This window comes from Bos javanicus, chromosome 12 (genome assembly GCF_032452875.1).
Source record: "Bos javanicus breed banteng chromosome 12, ARS-OSU_banteng_1.0, whole genome shotgun sequence".
NCBI lineage: Eukaryota > Metazoa > Chordata > Mammalia > Artiodactyla > Bovidae > Bos > Bos javanicus.
In genome coordinates, this window is record NC_083879.1 from 72,617,781 (window position 1) to 72,638,205 (window position 20,425).

Sequence of the window (20,425 nt, forward strand, 5' to 3'; positions counted from 1 at the left end):
AAAACTCGGAAGAGTTTTAAAGTGGTCTGTTGTGTTTTCTGGTATATTCTTCAACATTTGGACCATGGTACTGATTCAAGAATAGAATCATATAAATCAATGCACAGTACTGGCTTTAGACTTGAAAACAAAAGCTCCTCTATTTCTCACTTTTTTATGACTGAAGTGGGAGGTGCACAGGGTTGAGCTGCACACTAAAAAATCAAGAGTTTTTCCCACAGTACATCCTCATCACCTACCTCTGGAGCTGTGATACTTGCTGTGGGGACATGGTGATGTGCTGTCCAGACCTCCCTTTGAGGACTTGTTGCCCAGTTGCTGGATGTGCTGTCAGTGGGCAGTCTTCAGCCACCAGGTCCTCTGGGGATAGCTTTTATGCAATGACTCATCCAGGGGGAAGCATAAAAGCCTGGCCAGTGGACTTGTCAGGACAACCTCAAAGGACTATCTTCACTCCAGACCCCCATGGGGTCAGCTAAAGTCATCTGAACAGTGTTGCAGCTTGATTTTCCCTCTTCCCTACCCTGTTTCTTCTCTCCTGATTCTATAAATGTTGATCACAAGGGCACCCCTGATAAACATTCCAGAACTAAACTCCATCTGAGTCTGCATCCCAGAGAACCATTCTGCAATACGTATCCAAAAAAAAAAAAAAAAAAAAAAATCAGTACTTGGGGAGGATTTTTATTTTAACTTTACTGATTATACACATACTTTTAACACTTTAAAATAAAATAAAATACAAGTGGTGCAAACAGGAACTTTGTATGTAAACATGGTTACCTTTGGTTTAAAATCCTCAGTTGAATATTGTCTGACTAATTCAAGTGTAGAAATTGTTATATGTTAATAACAAAATCAAATTATTATTTTGAACCATATTAAAATGTTATTATATAGGTGAAAAAAAAGATTGAATGTTAGTGGTTATACATGGTTCAGTCTAATAGAAAAAAATCCATTAGCACTTGAAATTTAGAGAATATTACCCTTATGAATAACTCATGGGTAAAAGATATAAATAATGAATTCAATTAGATATTAGAAAATACTTAATGGTATGGTTATTGATCAGTGCTAGTATCCAAACTTGTAGGTTATAGTTAAGTGGACCTTAGAGTAAAAAAAGAAAAAGTAGCTAATGTACTTACACTATAAAAATGATTAAGTTAAAAGTTGAACTAAATTTCCAATTTAAGAATTTTAGGAAATAAATCTCAAAATAAATGAAAAGTTGAAGGAAAGACAGAATAATATGAAGTAGAAAAGAAAATGGGAAATATCAATTCAGCAAAAAATGTGATTCTTTAAAATAGGAAAAAGTCATGTAAGATTACTCATTTTAAAAAAGGCTCAAAAGAAAATTAAAAAGAAAAAAGAAAGAACACAATTATAGATGTTGCAGAGTTTAAACATATAGATATAGGGAGTAACTTTATGCCAGTTAAGTTCAAAACTCACAGGAAATAGATCCACCTTTAGAGAAATAAAACTTATCAAAAATGACTCTGTACAAATAACAAAATGAACAGTACTAACATAATTACCAAAAATAAAGTAAATATTCATGGCTGCACAATACTGTGAATGTGATTAACATCATTGAACTGTATGCTTAAAAGTGACTTTATGGCAAATTTTATGTTACACATTTTACTACAATAAAAAAATTTAAAAAATAAAATAAAATTCTCTATCTAGAAGACAATAGATCACACATCTGTCCTTCATTCTCAAATCCCCTAGAAGGGCTTCTATTTTGAGAAAGCATATTTTCTCTTCCTTCTTTTTTAGAACACATAATATTGTCCTATATTTTAATCATGTATCAATTTTTTTTTTTTTGAGAGAGGGACACCTTCCTCTCCCATAATTCACTTAAACTACACTATATTTTTGTTTTTCCTATTAGTTTTCTCTGTAGTGTTTTAAGTAGAGATCTTTGGGTAGAATAATGAATTCTAGTTATATTAAAGGAAATGGTGACACAAAACAGCTACTTCACACTAGTCTTCAAATAAGCGGAACCCCTGACATGAATGGAAAGTAGTAGGTAATTTGGGGAACAATATTTAAAAAAAAAATCTGTGACAACTTTGTCTTGCACATTAGAAAATGAGCTTTGGCTCTGGAGTCTCTTAAGGCAGAAAACCTGGTACACAGCTTTTACTGGTGGCCTGAACCTCTGATTTGGAGAAGAAAATAGTATAACATAGAAATAAAAATAATAAATCATTTTGTAAGAGCTTGGAATCAGTTGGTGAAGTTGGAGGGAAAAAGATAGATAAACTAACATCTTGTGTGTATAAATACTTTTTGGTATAAAAAAAAGTACAACATAGTTTATACATGTAAAATCTGTTGGAAAGATGCCTTTGGGCCAGACTTGACCTCATGGTAGAATCACAGTGTTGACTCAAAAATTGTTAAGACTGAAGGCTGTCCACTGTAAGTGTTCATAATCACATGGTCATTGTGAGTGATATCTTTAGAGGTGCACCTGAGGGAGAAAAGAAGACAAAAACAGCATGTTTAAAAGTTGCAAAGTCCTCCCTGAAGCAACACATTTCTACATCCACTTTTTCATGTTGGCACAAATCATAACATTAGTGGAGTCACCATTTTAAAAAGCAGAGATGTATTTATTCTATGGGGGAAGTAGCCCCATTAAAACCCTCAGTGGGGCTGGGCTTAATGTCAAACAACCTGTAGATCCACTAGAGTTCTGACCATTCTGATTCACAGATATATTTTATCACTATATTAAATTGATAAACAAAATCATTTTACTGACTCAAAGCCTGGAGATAAAAACAGGGTGACAAAGAGGCTGGAAAATCTAGTGAATGCATGAGGATTTGTCATTTTCACACATAAAATGAGCACAATAGGTTTGGATGCTAATATTTCCTTATGGCTTAGCTGGTAAAGAATCTTTCTGCAATGCGGGAGACCTTGGTTCAATCCCTGGGTTGGGAGGATGCCCTGGAGAAGGGAAAGTCTACCCACTCCTGTATTCTGGCCTGGAGAATTCCATGGACTGTATAGTCCAAGGGGTCATAAAGAGTCGGACACAACTAACCAACTTTCACTTTGACTTCACTTTCACCAGGTTGTAATCCCTATATTTTATAAACTCTGATTGACAAGCACTGAAACACTGGCATATATATATGAAATATACTGGCATTTAGTTTGTAAGGCAAAGCAGTCATAAGGAATGTAGAAAAGCTCTAACAAGGACTCAACCAACCAACCTCTCTTAAATGTAAGATGATGCCACAATATAGGATAGTTCTTTGCCAGGTCCCTAAGTTCTTCAATTCTACCAATTTCCAGCTGAACTAGAAGAGATATAGGTTTTCTGATAAGTGCATGATAAGAATAAAAAGGAAATGAAATGCTGGCAAATTCCAGAATCATCAGTTTTCAGTAACTGTATTGTATGTCAGTTTCTTAACAGATTTGTTGTTGTTTAGTTGTTAAGTCATGTCCAACTCTTTTGCGTCCCATGGATCCTCAAGGCTCCTCTGTCCATGGAATTTTCCAGGCAAGGATACTGGAGTGGGTTGCCATTTCCTTCTTCAGGGGATCTTCCTGACTCAGGGACTGAACCTATGTCTCCTGCATCGGCAGGTGGATTCTTTACCACTGAGCCCCCAGGGAAACCATTCTTGACAGATACACATAACAAAATGAAATAATGTCAAGACTTGTGAACTCTTATTTCTAAATGTGTTTGGGTGAAAATGGATTTCGACTGTCTTTTTTTTTTTTTTTACCTGAACAAGAAAAGTTTTGTTTGAGTCTTTAAAATAGAAAATGTACCATCTATTTGAGGCTGACTCATGTTATGAGCTGGGTCACTTGAATGTATGATTACAGATGCTTTATAAATCCTGGCTCTGAATACATCTGTGGGTGTTGTGAACAAAGTAATCATGGGAGAGAGATAATGGACTTCATAAATGAAACAGAAAACCACTGAGACATCCACCTTCATATCAACTGTACTTTATTTCTTTCTTATTGCTTGCTACCCCCAAAACAGAACTGGATATGAAATGTATATATTGCTGTGAAAGTGATGAACTCAATATGTCAGCAAATTTGGAAAACTAAGCAGTGGCCACAGGACTGGAAAAGCTCAGTTTTCATTCCAATCCCAAAGAAAGGCAATGCCAAAGAATGCTCAAACTACCACACAATTGCACTCATCTCACACGCTAGTAAAGTAATGCTCAAAATTCTTCAAGTCAGGCTTCAGCAATACATGAATTGTGAACTTTCAGATGTTCAAACTGGTTTTAGAAAAGGCAGAGGAACCAGAGATCAAATTGCCAACATATGCTAGATAATCAAAAAAGCAAGAGAGTTCCAGAAAAACATCTATTTCTGCTTTACTGATTATGCCAAAGCCTTTGACTGTGTGGATCACAATAAACTGTGGAAAATTCTAAAAGAGACAGGAATACCAGACCACTTGACTTGCCTCTTGAGAAACCTGTATGCAGGTCAGGAAGCAGCAATTAGAATTGGACATGGAACAACAGACTGGTTCCAAATAGGAAAAGGAATACGTCAAGGCTGTATATCATCACCCTGCTTATTTAACTTCTATGCAGAGTACATCATGAGAAACGCTGGGCTGGAAGAAGCACAAGCTGGAATCAAGATTGGTGGGAGAAATATCAGTAACCTCAGATATGCAGATGACACCATCCTTATGACAGAAAGTGAAGAGGAATTAAAAAGCCTCTTGATGCAAGTGAAAGAGTAAAGTGAAAAAGCTGGCTTAAAGCTCAACAATCAGAAAACTAAGATCATGGCATCCGGTCCCATCACTGCACTACAAATAGATGGGCAAACAGTGGAAGCAGTGTCAGACTTTATTTCTTTTGGCTCCAAAATCACTGCAGATGGTAATTGCAGCCATTAAATTAAATGACACTTACTCCTTGGAAGGAAAGTTATGACCAATCTAGACAGCATATTAAAAAGCAGAGACATTACTTTGTCAACAAAGGTGTATCTAGTCAAGGTTATGGTTTTTCCATTGGTCATGTATGGATGTGAGAGTTGGATATAAAGAAAGCTGAGCACCAAAGAGTTGATGCTTTTGAACAGTGGTGTTGGAGAATACTCTTGAGAGTGCCTTTGACTGCAAGGAGATCAAACTCATCAATCCTAAAATAAATCATTCCTGGGTATTCATTGGAAGGACTGATGCCGAAGCTGAAAGTCCAATACTTTGGCCACCTGATGCAAAAAACTGACTCATTGGAAAAGACCCTGATGTTGGGAAAGATTGAAGGCAGGAGAAGAAGGGGATGACAGAGGATGAGATGATTGGATGGCATCACTGACTCGATGGACAAGAGTTTGAGCAAGCTCCAGGACTTGGTGATGAACAGGGAAGTCTGGCATGCTGCAATCCTTGGGATTGCAAAGAGTCAGACACAACTGAGCGACTAAACTGAACTGATTCACAGGTGGGCCGGGACAAGCTCTCTCTCCAAGGGCCAATCAAAGGTGTTTTAGTTTACAGTTAGGAGGGACAGGGTCCTCCAGACAAGCCATTAAGTATGATTATAATAACAAGAGCAATGGAAAGCAAGTCAAAGAAGTATTTTCCAACATGGACTCAGAATTGGCTTCCTCTCTGCAATATTATGAGTTCTTGATTTATCATGATGACAATTTCATCTTCTAAAAGGTAGAGGAAGCAATACTGGAGTGGGTAGCTGTTCCCTTCTCCAGGGGATCTTCCCAACCCAGGGATCAGACCTAGGTCTTCTGCAATTCAGGTGGATTCTTTACCAGCTGAGCCACCAGGAAAGCCCAAGAATACTGGTGGGTAGCCTATTCTTTCTCCAGTGGTCTTCCTAACCCAGGAATCAAACTGGAGTCTCCTGCATTGCAGGTGGATTCTTTACCAGCTGGGCTACCAAGGAAGCCCATAAGGGAGGCAACTGGACCTAATTCTAAATGACAAAGAATTAGGAAGAAAGTGACAGTATCAGGTAGGAGTTCTCTTTACAGATTAGAAACAGAAGTGATCTACATCTTTCCCTTGTACTTCTTCCTGCTGCTGCTGCTGCTGCTCCTGCTGCTAAGTCACTTCAGTTGTGTCCTATTCTGTGTGACCCCATGGACTGCAGCCTACCAGGCTTCTCCGTCCATGGGATTCTCCAGGCAAGAACACTGAAGTGGGTTGCCATTTCCTTCTCCAATACTTCTTCCTAGACCCAGAATATTACAAATGTTATTTCCTTCAAAATCTCAAGTTCCCTGGATGTTCCCTGAAACATTTGCATCACCAATATTCTGAGCATCATCTAGGATGAAAGTAAAGGGTCTGCAAAATGAGAGTATACTGTGTTCCATGAGAATCATGGAACCCAGACTCCAATCATGTGGAAACTCTAATCTGAAATCTCTCTTAGGTACATGTGCATGCACATCCTACACTCCATCAACAACACAGCTGCCAATTCTCAGCATATCTGTGTTCTGCAATGTGTTGTTAAAACCCAGTCATGAGGTTTTGTATCCAGAGGCTTATAATTGAAAAGGACACAGAGTGCTTGTTACCACATCCCTGGTGCCACAGCATGAGGAGTGTGCTGTGGAGACGAACTTTAATTACAGCTCCCCACAGCAGGCTCACCTGTTTTGCCCTTTCAGTGAGAACAGTGGCCTCAGCTTCACCCAATTGTTGCACCATCTCGTAAAACGGGTTGTCTCTATCTTGCAACATGGAATATGGCTCATCATAATCTTCCAGTATCCCTGAATCCCAAACCTGTCAATTAGCAGGAAGAAACCCATTAGCACACCATGTTTTGCAGTAACATATTATAAATCAGACAATAGTTTGTAAAGGGACAGGAAGGGAAGAATAGAGAAAATCTATTTGGGTGGTAGGCCTGGCTAATATTTTAATGGTTTGATTACCTTGATAATGGTTTTATTAGGCAAATAAAGGCCCAACCCAACCTTTTATTATTTTAATGGTATAGATGGGAAATGAAATATTTACTGCCGTATCAGTAAATAAAGGTCGTCACAGTCATCGGTGACTACAGCCACCATCATGAGCTGGTGAGCCCTGAGGGAACTCAGAAAGGAAAGAATACTTGCCATCTATCAGCCATCAGACTGTACCCACTCCCCAAAGTGAGCCCTGAGGAAACTCAGGATGAGAAAACACAGGATACTGGCCCAGATAGCTGAGGTACATGTCAGTGGAATGATTTCATTGAGCCCAGACTCTTATAGCTCCCCCTAAACATAGAAGTGCTAAATTCATTTACTTGAGACATCTGATTTTCTTTAATTAACAGTAATCTTTTGTTGTTCTGACTACCTAGTCTTTTGTTGCAAAAACTCCTATACATCCTGACCTTCTACCCTTGCCTCTTTAGAACAGTTTCTCAGCATTGTCTTAGATGCTCCATCCCTGACTTGAAGTCCTCAGGAAGTCCACTGACTATAACATAACTCTCAACTTCCAGACTATGCATTTTTTTTCAACCCACAGGGCCCTGATTATGTCAGTTGCTAAGAAGGGCAGCATTCATTGTCTGACAAGTTAAGATGCATCTTAAAGTTGATTTTGATTATGGTTGATTATTCTGAGAGTGAAAGGTTGGCAAAAGGAGCTGATATATATAAGAGCTACTTTAGCTGATCTGCTGTGAACAGAAGACATCTCTAGAAAACCAATTTTTTCTTTGAATAAGAATAAAGAAGCAAGTAAGAAATTGAGGTTCACATTCCAGTGATAAAAAAAATGTGGTACATATACACAATGGAATATTATTCAACCATGAAAAAGTTAAATTATGTCATTTGCAGCAAAATGGATGGTCCTAGAGATTGTCATACTTAGTGAAGCAAGTCAAACAGAGTAACATATTATATCACTTACATGTGAAACCTAAAAAAGGGTACAAAAATGCTTTAAAAATTTTTAAAGGGTACAAAGAATTTATCTACAAAACAGAAATAGAGTCACAGATGTAGAAAAGAAACTTACAGTTACCAAGAGGTAAGTAGGGGAGGGATAAATTGGGAGATCGGGATTGACATATAGACACTGCTGCTGCTAAGTCACTTCAGTCGTGTCCGACTCTGTGCAACCCCATAGACGGAGCCCACTAGGCTCCTATGTCCCTGGGATTCTCCAGGCAAGAACACTGGAGTGGGTTGCCATTTCCTTCTCCAATGTATGAAAGTGAAAAGTGAAAGTGAAGTTGCTCAGTCATGTTTGACTCTTAGCGACCCCATGGACTGCAGCCTACCAGGCTCCTCTGTCCATGGGATTTTCCAAGCAAGAGTACTGGAGGGGTGCCATTGCCTTCTCCGAATATAGACACTACTATATATAAAATAGATAACTAATAAGGACCTACTGTAGCCCAGGGAACAGTCAATACTCTGTAATGGCCTATATGGAAAAAGACTCTAATAAAGAGTGGATATACGTATATGTATAACAGATTCACTTTGCTATACACCTGATAGTAACACAACATTGTAATTCAACTATACTCCAATAAAATTTTTTTAAAAATCAAATATTCTAGAAAGAACTTTATTTATGGTGTTTTTGCTGAATTGAAAGCCAACCAGTAATCAGAAGCATTAGAAGAAAATACAAATTTTGCACCTGGGGTGCATGGACCATACAGAACAATCCCATGACTCTGTAGTTGGGAGATGCACATCTCTTGGGTCTCCTGATGTTTAATCCTACCATTCCTACCAGAGGAGTTAGTAACCGCAACCATCTCAGATCTAGATGTAAACAAGTGACTAAATTTACATCTCCTTGTGGGACCTCCCTAGGACATCACTGATGACCTTGACAAGGGAGTCCTAAACTGAAGGTCTCCCAACATAGGAGTGAGAAGGACTGCTCCTCAGTGAATGGCAAGGTCTACCATGGAAAACAAGGTCAATCATTATGAAGGTGACAGGCTCCAAAGTGAACCCTTGCATTTCCCTTTTCCCTCTATCTTCTCCATTCACCCAGATGCTCAGAACACAATCCAGACACCAGCATCGACTCCCCTCTTTGCCCTCATATCCCACGTTCAACCCATCGCACAATCTGCTTGGTTTCACTTCATTATTTATCACAAATGTCTCTATCCCAACCACTTCCCATTTCTACTTCCATCACCTTAGTCTCAGCCACGACAGTTCAGAGAAGGCACAACTATAAGAGAGTGAACACTGCATTTGGAGAACTGAAAGAAAATCAATGTGGTTTTAGCTATAAAAGAAAGAGGGAGAGCAGAGTGGGACAAAGCTAGAAAGGTGGGAAGGGGCTGGGGTTGTAAACTGCTTTGTAAAACCATATTAAAGATTTGTTCAAAGACATTGACCAAGAGAAAAAAAATTGAGGTTATTGAGATTTACCAGGAGATGTTGGAGAAGGCAATGTCACCCCACTCCAGTACTCTTGCCTGGAAAATCCCATGGATGGAGGAGCCTGGTAGGCTGCTGTCCATGGGGTCGCTAAGAGTCGGACATGATTGAGCGACTTCACTTTCACTTTTCACTTTCATGCATTGGAGAAGGAAATGGCAACCACTCCAGTGTTCTTGCCTGGAGAATCTCAGGGATGGGGGTGCCTGCGGGCTGCTGTCTATGGGGTCACACAGAGTCAGACACGACTGAAGTGACTTAGCAGCAGCAGCAGCAGCATGGGTAAATAAAGGATTAACAAATGAACATATTTTGATAATAACAGCAAAACCAATGCCAAATAACATTTCTAGAATGTAAGAGTCACTGTCCTGCAATCTTGGAATGTCACTCTGTCCCTCATGAAAATCTGTAGGTGGGGCCTGCTTCCTACTGTGATGTTCTAGTCTGGGTGACTTGACACACTGACTAAAGCCTAGAGCATCCCTTTGGTTGCAAATGCCCTACTGCTGTTGTCTGCCACCCCAGAACTCACTCCTGTGTGTGTTCTGCTCAAGGAGTGAGACTACAGGCACTGACTCAATGGTAACAATCTGATATCTACTCAACGTCCCCACTGATATCCCATCTGACAATGTATGTGCAGTAGGCTGGGAGGTGGTATTCCAGTAACTTCCCAAGTAGTCAAAAGAGAGAGTCCCATTATCACGGGGCATAAGGATTACTGGGGATTACTGATCACTTATTTCTGGATCATTATCTATTTTGTATGGACCAACAAAATCACTGGTTAACTCCATCTGTTGCTTCTTACACATTATGCAGGCCTTCTTTATCTGTTTACTTCATTACTAAGCAGCATACGAAAGAGGGCCATGAGGAGCTACTCTATGTTCAAGGTCAGGAGGGGCAGCAGTGAGGAGATACCCCTCATCCAAGGTAAGGAGCAGCGGTTGTGCTTTGCTGGAGCAGCCATGAAGAAATACCCCATGTCCAAGATAAGAGAAACCCAAGTAAGACACTAGGTGTTGCAAGAGGGCATCAGACGGCAGACACACTGAAACCATACTCACAGCAAACTAGTCAATCTAATCACACTAGGACCACAGCCTTGTCTAACTCAATGAAACTAAGCCATGCCTGTGGGGCCAACCAAGACGAGTGGGTCATCGTGGAGAGGTCTGACAGAATGTGGTCCACTGGAGAAGGGAATGGCAAACCACTTCTGTATTCTTGCCTTGAGAACCCCATGAACAGTATGAAAAGGCAAAATGATAGGATACTGAAAAAGGAACTCCCCAGGTAGGTAGGTGTCCAATATGCTACTGGAGATCAGTGGAGAAATACTCCAGAAAGAATGAAGGGATGGAGGCAAAGCAAACACAATACCCAGTTGTGGATGTGACTGGTGATAGAAGCAAGGTCTGATGCTGTAAAGAACAATATTGCATAGGAACCTGGAATGTCAGGTCCATGAATCAAGGCAAATTGGAAGTGGTCAAACAAGAGATGGTAAGAGTGAATGTAGACATTCTAGGAATCAGCGAACTAAAATGGACTGGAATGGGCGAATTTAACTCAGATGATTATTATATCTATTACTGCGGGCAGGAATCCCTTAGAAGAAATGGAGTAGCCATCATGGTCAACAAAAGAGTCCGAAATGCAGTACTTGGATGCAATCTCAAAAACGACAGAATGACCTCTGTTCATTTCCAAGGCAAACCATTCAATATCACAGTAATCCAAGTCTATGCCCCAACCAGTAATGCTGAAGAAGCTGAAGTTGGAACGGTTCTATGAAGACCTACAAGATCTTTTAGAACTAACACCTGAAAAAGATGTCCTTTTCATTGTAGGGGACTGGAATGCAAAAGTAGGAAGTCAAGAAACACCTGGAGTAACAGGCAAATTTGGCCTTGGAATACGGAATGAAGCAGGGCAAAGGCTAATAGAATTTTGCCAAGAGAAAGCACTGGTCATAGCAAACACCCTCTTCCACCAACACAAGAGAAGACTCTACACATGAACATCACCAGATGGTCAACACCGAAATCAGATTGTTTATATTCTTTGCAGCCAAAGATGGAGAAGCTCTATACAGTCAGCAAAAACAAGACCAGGAGCTGACTGTGGCTCAGATCATGAGCTCCTTATTTCCAAATTTGGACTTAAATTGAAGAAAGTAGGGAAAACCATTAGACTATTCAGGTATGACCTAAATCAAATTCCTAATGATTATACAGTGGAAGTGAGAAATAGATTTAAGGGACTAGATCTGATAGATAGAGTGCCTGATGAACTATGGAATGAGGATCGTGACATTGTATCGGAGACAGGGATCAAGACCATCCCCATGGAAAAGAAATGCATAAAAGCAAAATGGCTGTCTGGGCAGGCCTTACAAATAGCTGTGAAAAGAAGAGAAGTGAAAAGCAAAGGAGTAAAGGAAAGATATAAGCATCTGAATGCAGAGTTCCAAAGAATAGCAAGAAGAGATAAGAAAGCCTTTCTCAGCAATCAATGCAAAGAAATAGAGGAAAACAACAGAATGGGAAAGACTAGAGAACTCTTCAAGAAAATTAGAAATACCAAGGGAACATTTCATGCAAAGATGGGCTCTATAAAGGACAGAAACTGTATGGACCTAACAGAAGCAGAAGATATTAAGAAGAGGTGGCAAGAATACACAGAAGAACTGTACAAAAAAGATCTTCATGACCCAGATAATCACGACGGTGTGATCACTCACCTAAAGCCAGACATCCTGGAATGTGAAGTCAAGTGAGCCTTAGAAAGCATCACTACGGACAAAGCTAGTGGAGGTGATGGAATTCTAATTGAGCTATTTCAAATCCTGAAAGATGACGCTGTGAAAGTGCTGCACTCAATATGCCAGCAAGTCTGGAAAACAGCAGTGGCCACAGAACTGGAAAAGGTCAGTTTTCATTCCAATCCCAAAGAAAGGCAATGCCAAAGAGTGCTTAAACTACCGCAAAATTGCACTCATCTCACATGCTAGTAAAGTAATGCTCAAAATTCTCCAAGCCAGGCTTTAGCAATATGTGAACCGTGAACTTCCAGATGTTCAAGCTGGTTTTAGAAAAGGCAGAGGAACCAGAGATCAAATTGAAAACATCCGCTGGATCATGGAAAAAGCAAGAGAGTTCCAGAAAAACATCTATTTCTGCTTTATTGACTATGCCAAAGCCTTTGACTGTGTGGATCACAATAAACTGTAGAAAATTCTGAAAGAGATGGGAATACCAGACCACCTGACCTGCCTCTTGAGAAACCTACATGCAGGAAGTGGACATGGTACAACAGACTGGTTCCAAATAGGAAAAGGAGTATGTCAAGGCTGTATATTATCACCCTGCTTATTTAACTTCTATGCAGAGTACATCATGAGAAACGCTGGGCTGGAAGAAGCACAAACTGGAATGAAGATTACAACTTGTGAATATATCAGTATCAATATTGATATATTGATATATCAATATCATTTGAAATATCAATAACCTCAGATATGCAGCTGACACCATCCTTATGGCAGAAAGTGAAGAGAAATTGAAAAAGCTTCTTGATGAAAGTGAAAGAGGAGAGTGAAAAAGTTGGCTTAACGCTCAACATTCAGAAAACGAAGATCATGGCATCTGATCCCATCACTTCATGGGAAATAGATGGGGAAACAGTGGAAGCAGTGTCAGACTTTATTTTTGGGGGCTCCAAAATCACTGCAGATGGTGACTGCAGCCATGAAATTAAAAGATGCTTACTCCTTGGATGAAAAGTTATGACCAACCTAGATAGCATATTGAAAAGCAGAGACATTACTGTGCCAACAAAGGTCCATCTAGTCAAGGCTATGGTTTTTCCTGTGGTCATGTATGGATGTGAGAGCTGGACTGTGAAGAAGGCTGAGCGCCGAAGAATTGATGCTTTTGAACTGTGGTGTTGGAGAAGACTCTTGAGAGTCTCTTGCACTGCAAGGAGATCCAACCAGTCCATTCTGAAGGAGATCAGCCCTGGGATTTCTTTGGAAGGAATGATGCTAAATCTGAACCTCCAGTACTTTGGCCACCTCATGTGAAGAGTTGACTCATTGGACAAGCCTCTGATGCTGGGAGGGATTGGGGGCAGGAGGAGAACGGGACGACAGAGGATGAGATGGCTGGATGGCATCACCAACTTGTTGGATGTGTGTTTGAGTGAACTCCAGGAGATGGTGATGGACAGGGAGACCTGGCATCTGTGATTCATGGGGTTGCAGAGAGTCAGACATAACTGAGTAACTGAACTGACTGAAGCAGCATCAGCAGATACTATGGTTACCATCCACATGAGTGAAATCAGATTAGTACCACAGGCTGGGGTGTTAATATTAAAACCCCTTGCATTCCTTTGAGATTATATTCAGCCAAAGGTTGTTTTTCCTTTGATTGATGGTCTCCTTATTATTTTAGAAGCCACACCCTAACATTTATTGAAACTCAGCAGGGAAAGAACAAAGAAAGAGATGAAAATGAGAATAAGGAAAAGAAATAGAGATAGGAAGGAAGGAAATAAAGCTAAGGAAGGAAATATCAAATTATAAGGAATAAAAAGCCAATCAAACCTGGAAAGAAGACACTCTAGATGTGTTTGTGTGTGCTCAGTTTTGTCTGACTCTTTGCAACCCTATGGACTATGGCCTGCCAGGCTCCTCTGTCCATGGGATTCCCCAGGTAAGAATAATGAAGCGGGTTGCCATTTCCTTCTCCAGATGGTCTTCCCAATCTAGGGATCTAACCTGGCTTTCCTGTGTCTTCTGCATTGGCAGGCAGATTATTTTACCAATACCAGAGACAAAAACTTGGAGCCTGCCATGTGTGCAGTGCCCAGATCTATTGTGTCAGGGACTTCCTAGTTGTTTATCTACAGTATTTCAGTCCCTGATCTACCTTTCTTTCTACACTCTCATCTGTGATGTAGATGGTTGGCTATCTTTAAAAAATAATAATTAAAAATGGTAAATTTTTAATATGAGAATATGAAATTACTGGATATATGAATTATACTGGATATATTATTTAATAGCACATTCTGAAAATATACTTAAGTACTTGAGTTATTGTCAGGAATGAGAGGAGAAACTAAGAAAAAATTAAATTAATGAAGGTTCCTATCAAGTTTTACAAGGAAAGATGAGTTGAAAAACTGAACATGACTGGAACCAGCTCAAATTCCAGAGGTGAGGGTCTTACCATTATCCATTCGCTGTCAATAATGGTGCTCAACCTGTGGGTGATGGTCAGCACAGTGCACTCGGAAAATTTCTCACGAATGTTTTTTTGTATTAACTCATCAGTTCTGGAATCAAGGAAGTTGATTTAGTTCAGCGTAGACTGGAAAAGTGGACTTGAGGTTTAAAAATACCCTATGATATTTGTATAATGCTTTTTAAAATCAATACTTTAAGACAAAGCCTTATTCCTAAAAATTAAGTAAAAAAAAAAAAAAGTCAACAGAAATTGATAAGTTTTCTTAAAACAAAGGAAAATAATCTTCCCTCAAAATTGCTTGAAACTGTATCACCACTAAATGTTTTCCATTTACCATATTTAAAATTCAGACACCAGGTTTCAAGGACCTCAACTCCATACCTTGGATCCACATATGATGTGGCATTGTCAATAATCAGTATTCGATTTTTTCTGAGAATACCCCTGGCAAGGCACAGCAGTTGTCTCTGTCCAACACTCAAGTTTGATCCTGATTCTACTAATTCAGTATCCATCTTACTGGGAAGACTTTCAATGGTTTCTTTAAGTCGTACCTGTGGATACAGAAAGAACAGCATTTTTCTAAACAAATTGCTACTTAAGTAGACAAGTCTCTTAAACATTAGAGCTTTGACATCCTCAGGACTTCTTACATATCTTACACATACAGTCATGTGATGGTGGAGCTCCTTCCAAAGAGCATTCACTGAGAAAGACCATAGAGTCAGCTAAAGACAAAAAGATCTCTGTGTCTTCCATCCCTGCCACCTGCCACCTACCAGAAACCCCACCTAGGTACTAGTTAAGGAAGTCTCTCAAAAAAGGAAGCTATTTCTCCCAACGTGGTTTAAACGGAAATATTAAAGTGATCTTTATGGTTGAGTCAAGTTTCCTAAAGTACAGTTTTGCATATGAGTTGGTACTCTAATGGGAAACTTAAAAATATATATATTATAGAAAGTATGGTTCTCTAAAGATATAATCTTATCAGCACTTTACCATTTTATAAGGTCTAAAAGTTGGGGGAAAAATGTGAATTCAAACACTGGTAAACTGTACCTCATACATTAGTAATCCTAAAACCTATTCTTGCTATGGTTCTTTCCCAAGTTTAATCACATAAACACTAAGCCAGTGATGTACATTTTCTTCAATGTCAAAAATATCTTTCAGTGAATGAAAACCAGGACACAACATAACAACTATTTCCCCCAAGACTATGGGTATAGGTAGTATTTAAATTATGTTCTTAAAATAGTAAAAAAATAAATAAATAAATTTTAACTGCCAAAGATAAGCTGAAGTTACATTGATGACAGGGATCAGTTCAATGAATATTTTTGCAGAAATATTATAGAACAAGGACCAAACTCAGGTTATACTTAAACAACAAAGAGTAAATACACTTCAAATTAAGAGACCAACAGATTGATGAGTGAGGGCCAATAAGCAGAGACACAGAATTACACCATCACATAACAAAACATTGCCCAAGGGTGATTGGGCAATGTTTCCATGGTATCCTAAATGCTGGAGAACTTCTATGAATGTGATCCTAAACTATGCTCCTGATAGAGTTCAATCACAAGACAGGAGAAGCCAGCATTAGGATTAAACGTGGTATTGGTATGTAGTATTAGTATGAAAGGTACACAGAATCTAAAGGGTAAGATCTGGATTGTGGTGCAAGTTTTTGTTTTTATGACTGACTTCCTATACATCAGTGTCTCTTTTGCCATCTCGTACACAGGGTTATCGTTACCATCTTTCTAAATTCCATATATGTGCATTAGTGGATGGGGAACACATGTATACCTGTGGCGGATTCAGTTTGATATTTGGCAAAACTAATACAATTATGTAAAGTTTAAAAATAAAATAAAATTAATTAAAAAAAAATCTGAAAAAAAAAAAAAAAAAAAACTGACTTCCTAATTTTGAAGAAATAATCTCATACTTGCCCCTGACTTGGATAAACTCTCATCACTAATCTGTTTTTTTTTTTTTAAACTTTCCTTCAAGTCCATATTCGCTTCATGAAGAATAAAGGTTGTGAAGAGAAATATATTTTCAGAAAATACTGTTCTCTGACTCTGTTTTCTTTTATGAATCAGGGATGGTCATGAGAATAATACAAATATGAAGGCCCTCTGTAGTGTAATCATATAATCAAGTTATAATTAAGTACTGCTGCTGCTAAGTTGCTTCAGTCATGTCCAACTCTGTGTGACCCCATAGACGGCAGCCCACCAGGCTCCGCCATCCCTGGGATTCTCCAGGCAAGAACACTGGAGTGGGTTGCCATTTCCTCCTCCAATGCATGAAAGTGAAAAGTGAAAGGGAAGTCATTCAGTCGTGTTCGACTCTTAGCGACCCCATGGACTGCAGCCTACCAGGCTCTTCTGTCCATGGGATTTTCCAGACAAGAGTTACTGGAGTGGGTTTCCATTGCGTTCTCCATAATTAAGTACTAGGATGGGAAAAAAGGACAGTAGAAGCAATAGGCAATAATAACTAGGAATTACAATGCTCTATACAGTCAGCAAAAACAAAACTGGGAGGTGAGTGGGGCTCAGACCATGAACTTCTTATTGCAAAATTAAGACTTAAGTTGAAGAACATAGGGAAACTCACTAGACCATCCAAGTGAAAGTGAAAGTGAAGTCACTCAATCGTGTCTGACTCTTGCAGCTCCATGGACTATAGCCTACCAGGCTCCTCTGTCCATGGGATTTTCCAGGCAAGAATACTGGAGTGGGTTGCCATTTCCTTCTCCAAGACCATTCAGGTATGACCTAAATAAAATCTCTTATGATTACACAGTTGAAGTGACAAATACATTCAAGGGATTAGAGCTGATAGAGTGCCTGAAGAACTATAGACAGAGGTTTGTGACATTGTACAGAAGGCAGTGAGCAAGACCATCCCCAAGAAAAGGAAATGTAAAAAGGCAAAATGGTTGTCTGAGGAGGCCTTACAAATAGCTGAGAAAACAAGAGAATGGAAAGGAGAAAATGAAATAAATACCCATTTGAATACAGAGTTCCAAAGAATAGCAAGGAGAGATATGAAAGCCTTCCTCAGTGACCAATGCAAAAAATAGAGGAAAACAATAGAATGGGAAAGACTAGAGATCTCTTAAAGAAAATCAGAGATACCAAAGGAACATTTCATGCAAAGATGGGCTCAGTAAAGGACAGAAATGGTATGGACCTAACAGAAGCAGGAGATATTAAGAAGACGCACAGAAGAACTGTACAAAAAAGATCTTCACGACCCAGATAATCAAGATGGTGTGATCACTCACCTCAGAGCCAGACATCCTGGAATGTGAAGTCAAGTGGGCCTTAGGAAGCATCACTACAAACAAAGCTAGTGGAGAGATGGGATTCCAGCTGAGCTATTTCAAATCCTAAAAGATGTGAAAGTGCTACACTCAATATGCCAGCAAATTTGGAAAACTCAGCAGTGGCCACAAGACTGGAAAAGGTCAGTTTTCATTCCAATCCCAAAGGAAGGCAATGCCAAAGAATGTTCAGACTACTGCACAATAGCACTTATCTCACATGCCAGCAAAGAAATGCTCAAAATTCTCCAAGAGAGGCTTCAACAATACATGAACCATGAACAACCAAAGGTTCAAGCTGATTGAGAAAATGCAGAGAAACCAGAGATCAAATTTCCAACATCCACTGGATCATTGAAAAAGCAAGAGACTTCCAGAAAAACATCCACTTCTGCTTTATTGACTGTGCCAAAGCCTATGACCACGTGGATCACAACAAACCGTGGAAAATTCTTAAAGAGATGAGGATACCAGACCACCTGTCCTGCCTCCTGAGAAATCTGTGTGCAGGTCAGGAAGCAACAAAACCAGACATGAAACCACAGACTGGTTCCAAATTGAGACGGGAGTACGTCAAGGCTGTATATTGTCACCCTGCTTATTTAACTTTTACGCAGAATATATCATGCAAAATGCCAGGCTGAATGAAGCACAAGCTGGAATTAAGATTGCCGGGACAAAAATAAATAACCTCAGATATGCAGATGACACCACCCTATGGCAGAAAGTAAAGAACTAAAGAGCCTTTTGATGAAACTGAAAGATGAGAGTGGAAAAGCTAGCTTAAAACTCAACATTCAAAAAACAAAGATCATGGCATCTTGTCCCATCACTTCAGGGCAAATAGATGGGGAAACAATGGAAACAGTCACAGACCTTATTTTCTTAGCCTCCAAAATCACCGCAGATGTTGACTGCAGCCATGAAATTAAAAATGCTTGCTCCTTGGAAGAAAAGCTATGACAAACCTAGACATCATACTAAAAAGCAGAGATATCACTTTGCCGACAAAGTTCCATCTAGTCAGAGCTGTGGTTTTTCCAGTAGTTATGTATGGGTGTGAGAGATGGACAACAAAGAAATCTGAGCACTGAAAAATTGATGCTTTTGACCTGTGGTGCTGGAGAAGACTCCAACTAGTCCATCTTAAAGGAAATCAGTCCTGAATATTCATTGGAAGGACTGATGCTGAAGTTGCAACTCCAATACTTTGGCCACTTGATGTGAAGAACTGACTCATTGGAAAAGACCCTGATGCTGGGAAAGAATGAAGGTGGGACGAGAAGTGGACAACAGAGGATGTGATGGTTGGATTGCATTACTGAAGCAATGGATTTCAGTTTGAGTAGGCTCCAGGATTTGGTGATGGATGGGGAAGCCTGGCGTGCTGCAGTTCATGGGGTTGCAAAGACTGAGCAACTGAACTGAACTGAACTGGACAGAGGAATTACATTTGGGCCAAGTTCTAAGATAGCATTTGATAGGATTTGTATCCCAATTAACAGTTACTCTCTTTCCATGGAACAATGTGTCCTAAAATTCTAGAGTAACTTTAGTAATTGAGAATCTGTGAAGAGAGATTTCAAGCTGGAAAACACACATAAAAATAGTTTAACAGTACTTTCATCTCTATATCACAATTTAACCATTAAATATGTGGTTTCAAGACCAGTGGATCATCCTATTTTTCTTTATATTTGATTATTAACCACACTCCTCATTTCTCTTCTAGAATTTAACTGTAGAAAGACTCACAAACTTAAATGAAATCAGAGGTCCACTGCTTATCAAGTAGGGGAAAGTGAAGCAATTGTCCCAATGTAGGAAAATAAAATCCTCACAGTTGTTGAAAAGCAGAGTGGGTATATAAAGACTCAATGTTGATTTCCTTCAGATACCAGAAATAGTGGCAAGAAGTTGTCAGGCCTCCAAATCTACTTGCTCACAATCAAATCTCATCTATATATTATAGATTTCAGAGTTATCTCTGGAAGAGTGACACTAAATAACAAACGCTAATTCAAACAACAACATGGACATGGACAGTCACTTGGCTTTGTACTTAAAATATTTTTTTAAAGAAATAAACCACACTTCTCTGAAATGAAGAGATAAATCAGACATTTAATGCACATTTATTAAGTGCTTCAACAAACCATGGAAAATTCTTAAAGAGATGGTAGTACAGGACCACCTTACCTGTCTCCTGAGAAACCTGTATGCAAGACAAGAAGCAACAGTTATAACCTTACATAGAACAACTGACTGGTTCAGTATTAGTAAAGGAGTACAACCAGGCTGTATATTGTCACTCTTCTTATTTACCTTATACACAGAGTACATTGTGCAAAATGTTGGGCTAGTTGAATCATAAGCT

At 39.3% G+C, this 20,425-nt stretch overlaps 1 protein-coding gene across 2 annotated transcripts in view; it reads right to left on the bottom strand.

The window, feature by feature from the left end:
• Positions 1–1,893: 1,893 nt before the first annotated feature.
• The window catches only part of LOC133258049 (ATP-binding cassette sub-family C member 4-like), a 656,993-nt gene continuing 638,461 nt past the window's right edge, over positions 1,894–20,425 (bottom strand). For both annotated transcript variants that reach the window (XM_061434381.1, XM_061434382.1), the window contains 4 exons: positions 15,084–15,256; positions 14,685–14,790; positions 6,671–6,805; positions 1,894–2,500 (listed from right to left, as the gene is read on the bottom strand). In XM_061434381.1, the coding sequence (XP_061290365.1) occupies positions 2,489–2,500; positions 6,671–6,805; positions 14,685–14,790; positions 15,084–15,256 (426 nt within the window). In that variant the 3' untranslated portion in view covers positions 1,894–2,488. The remainder of the gene's footprint in view (positions 2,501–6,670; positions 6,806–14,684; positions 14,791–15,083; positions 15,257–20,425) is intronic.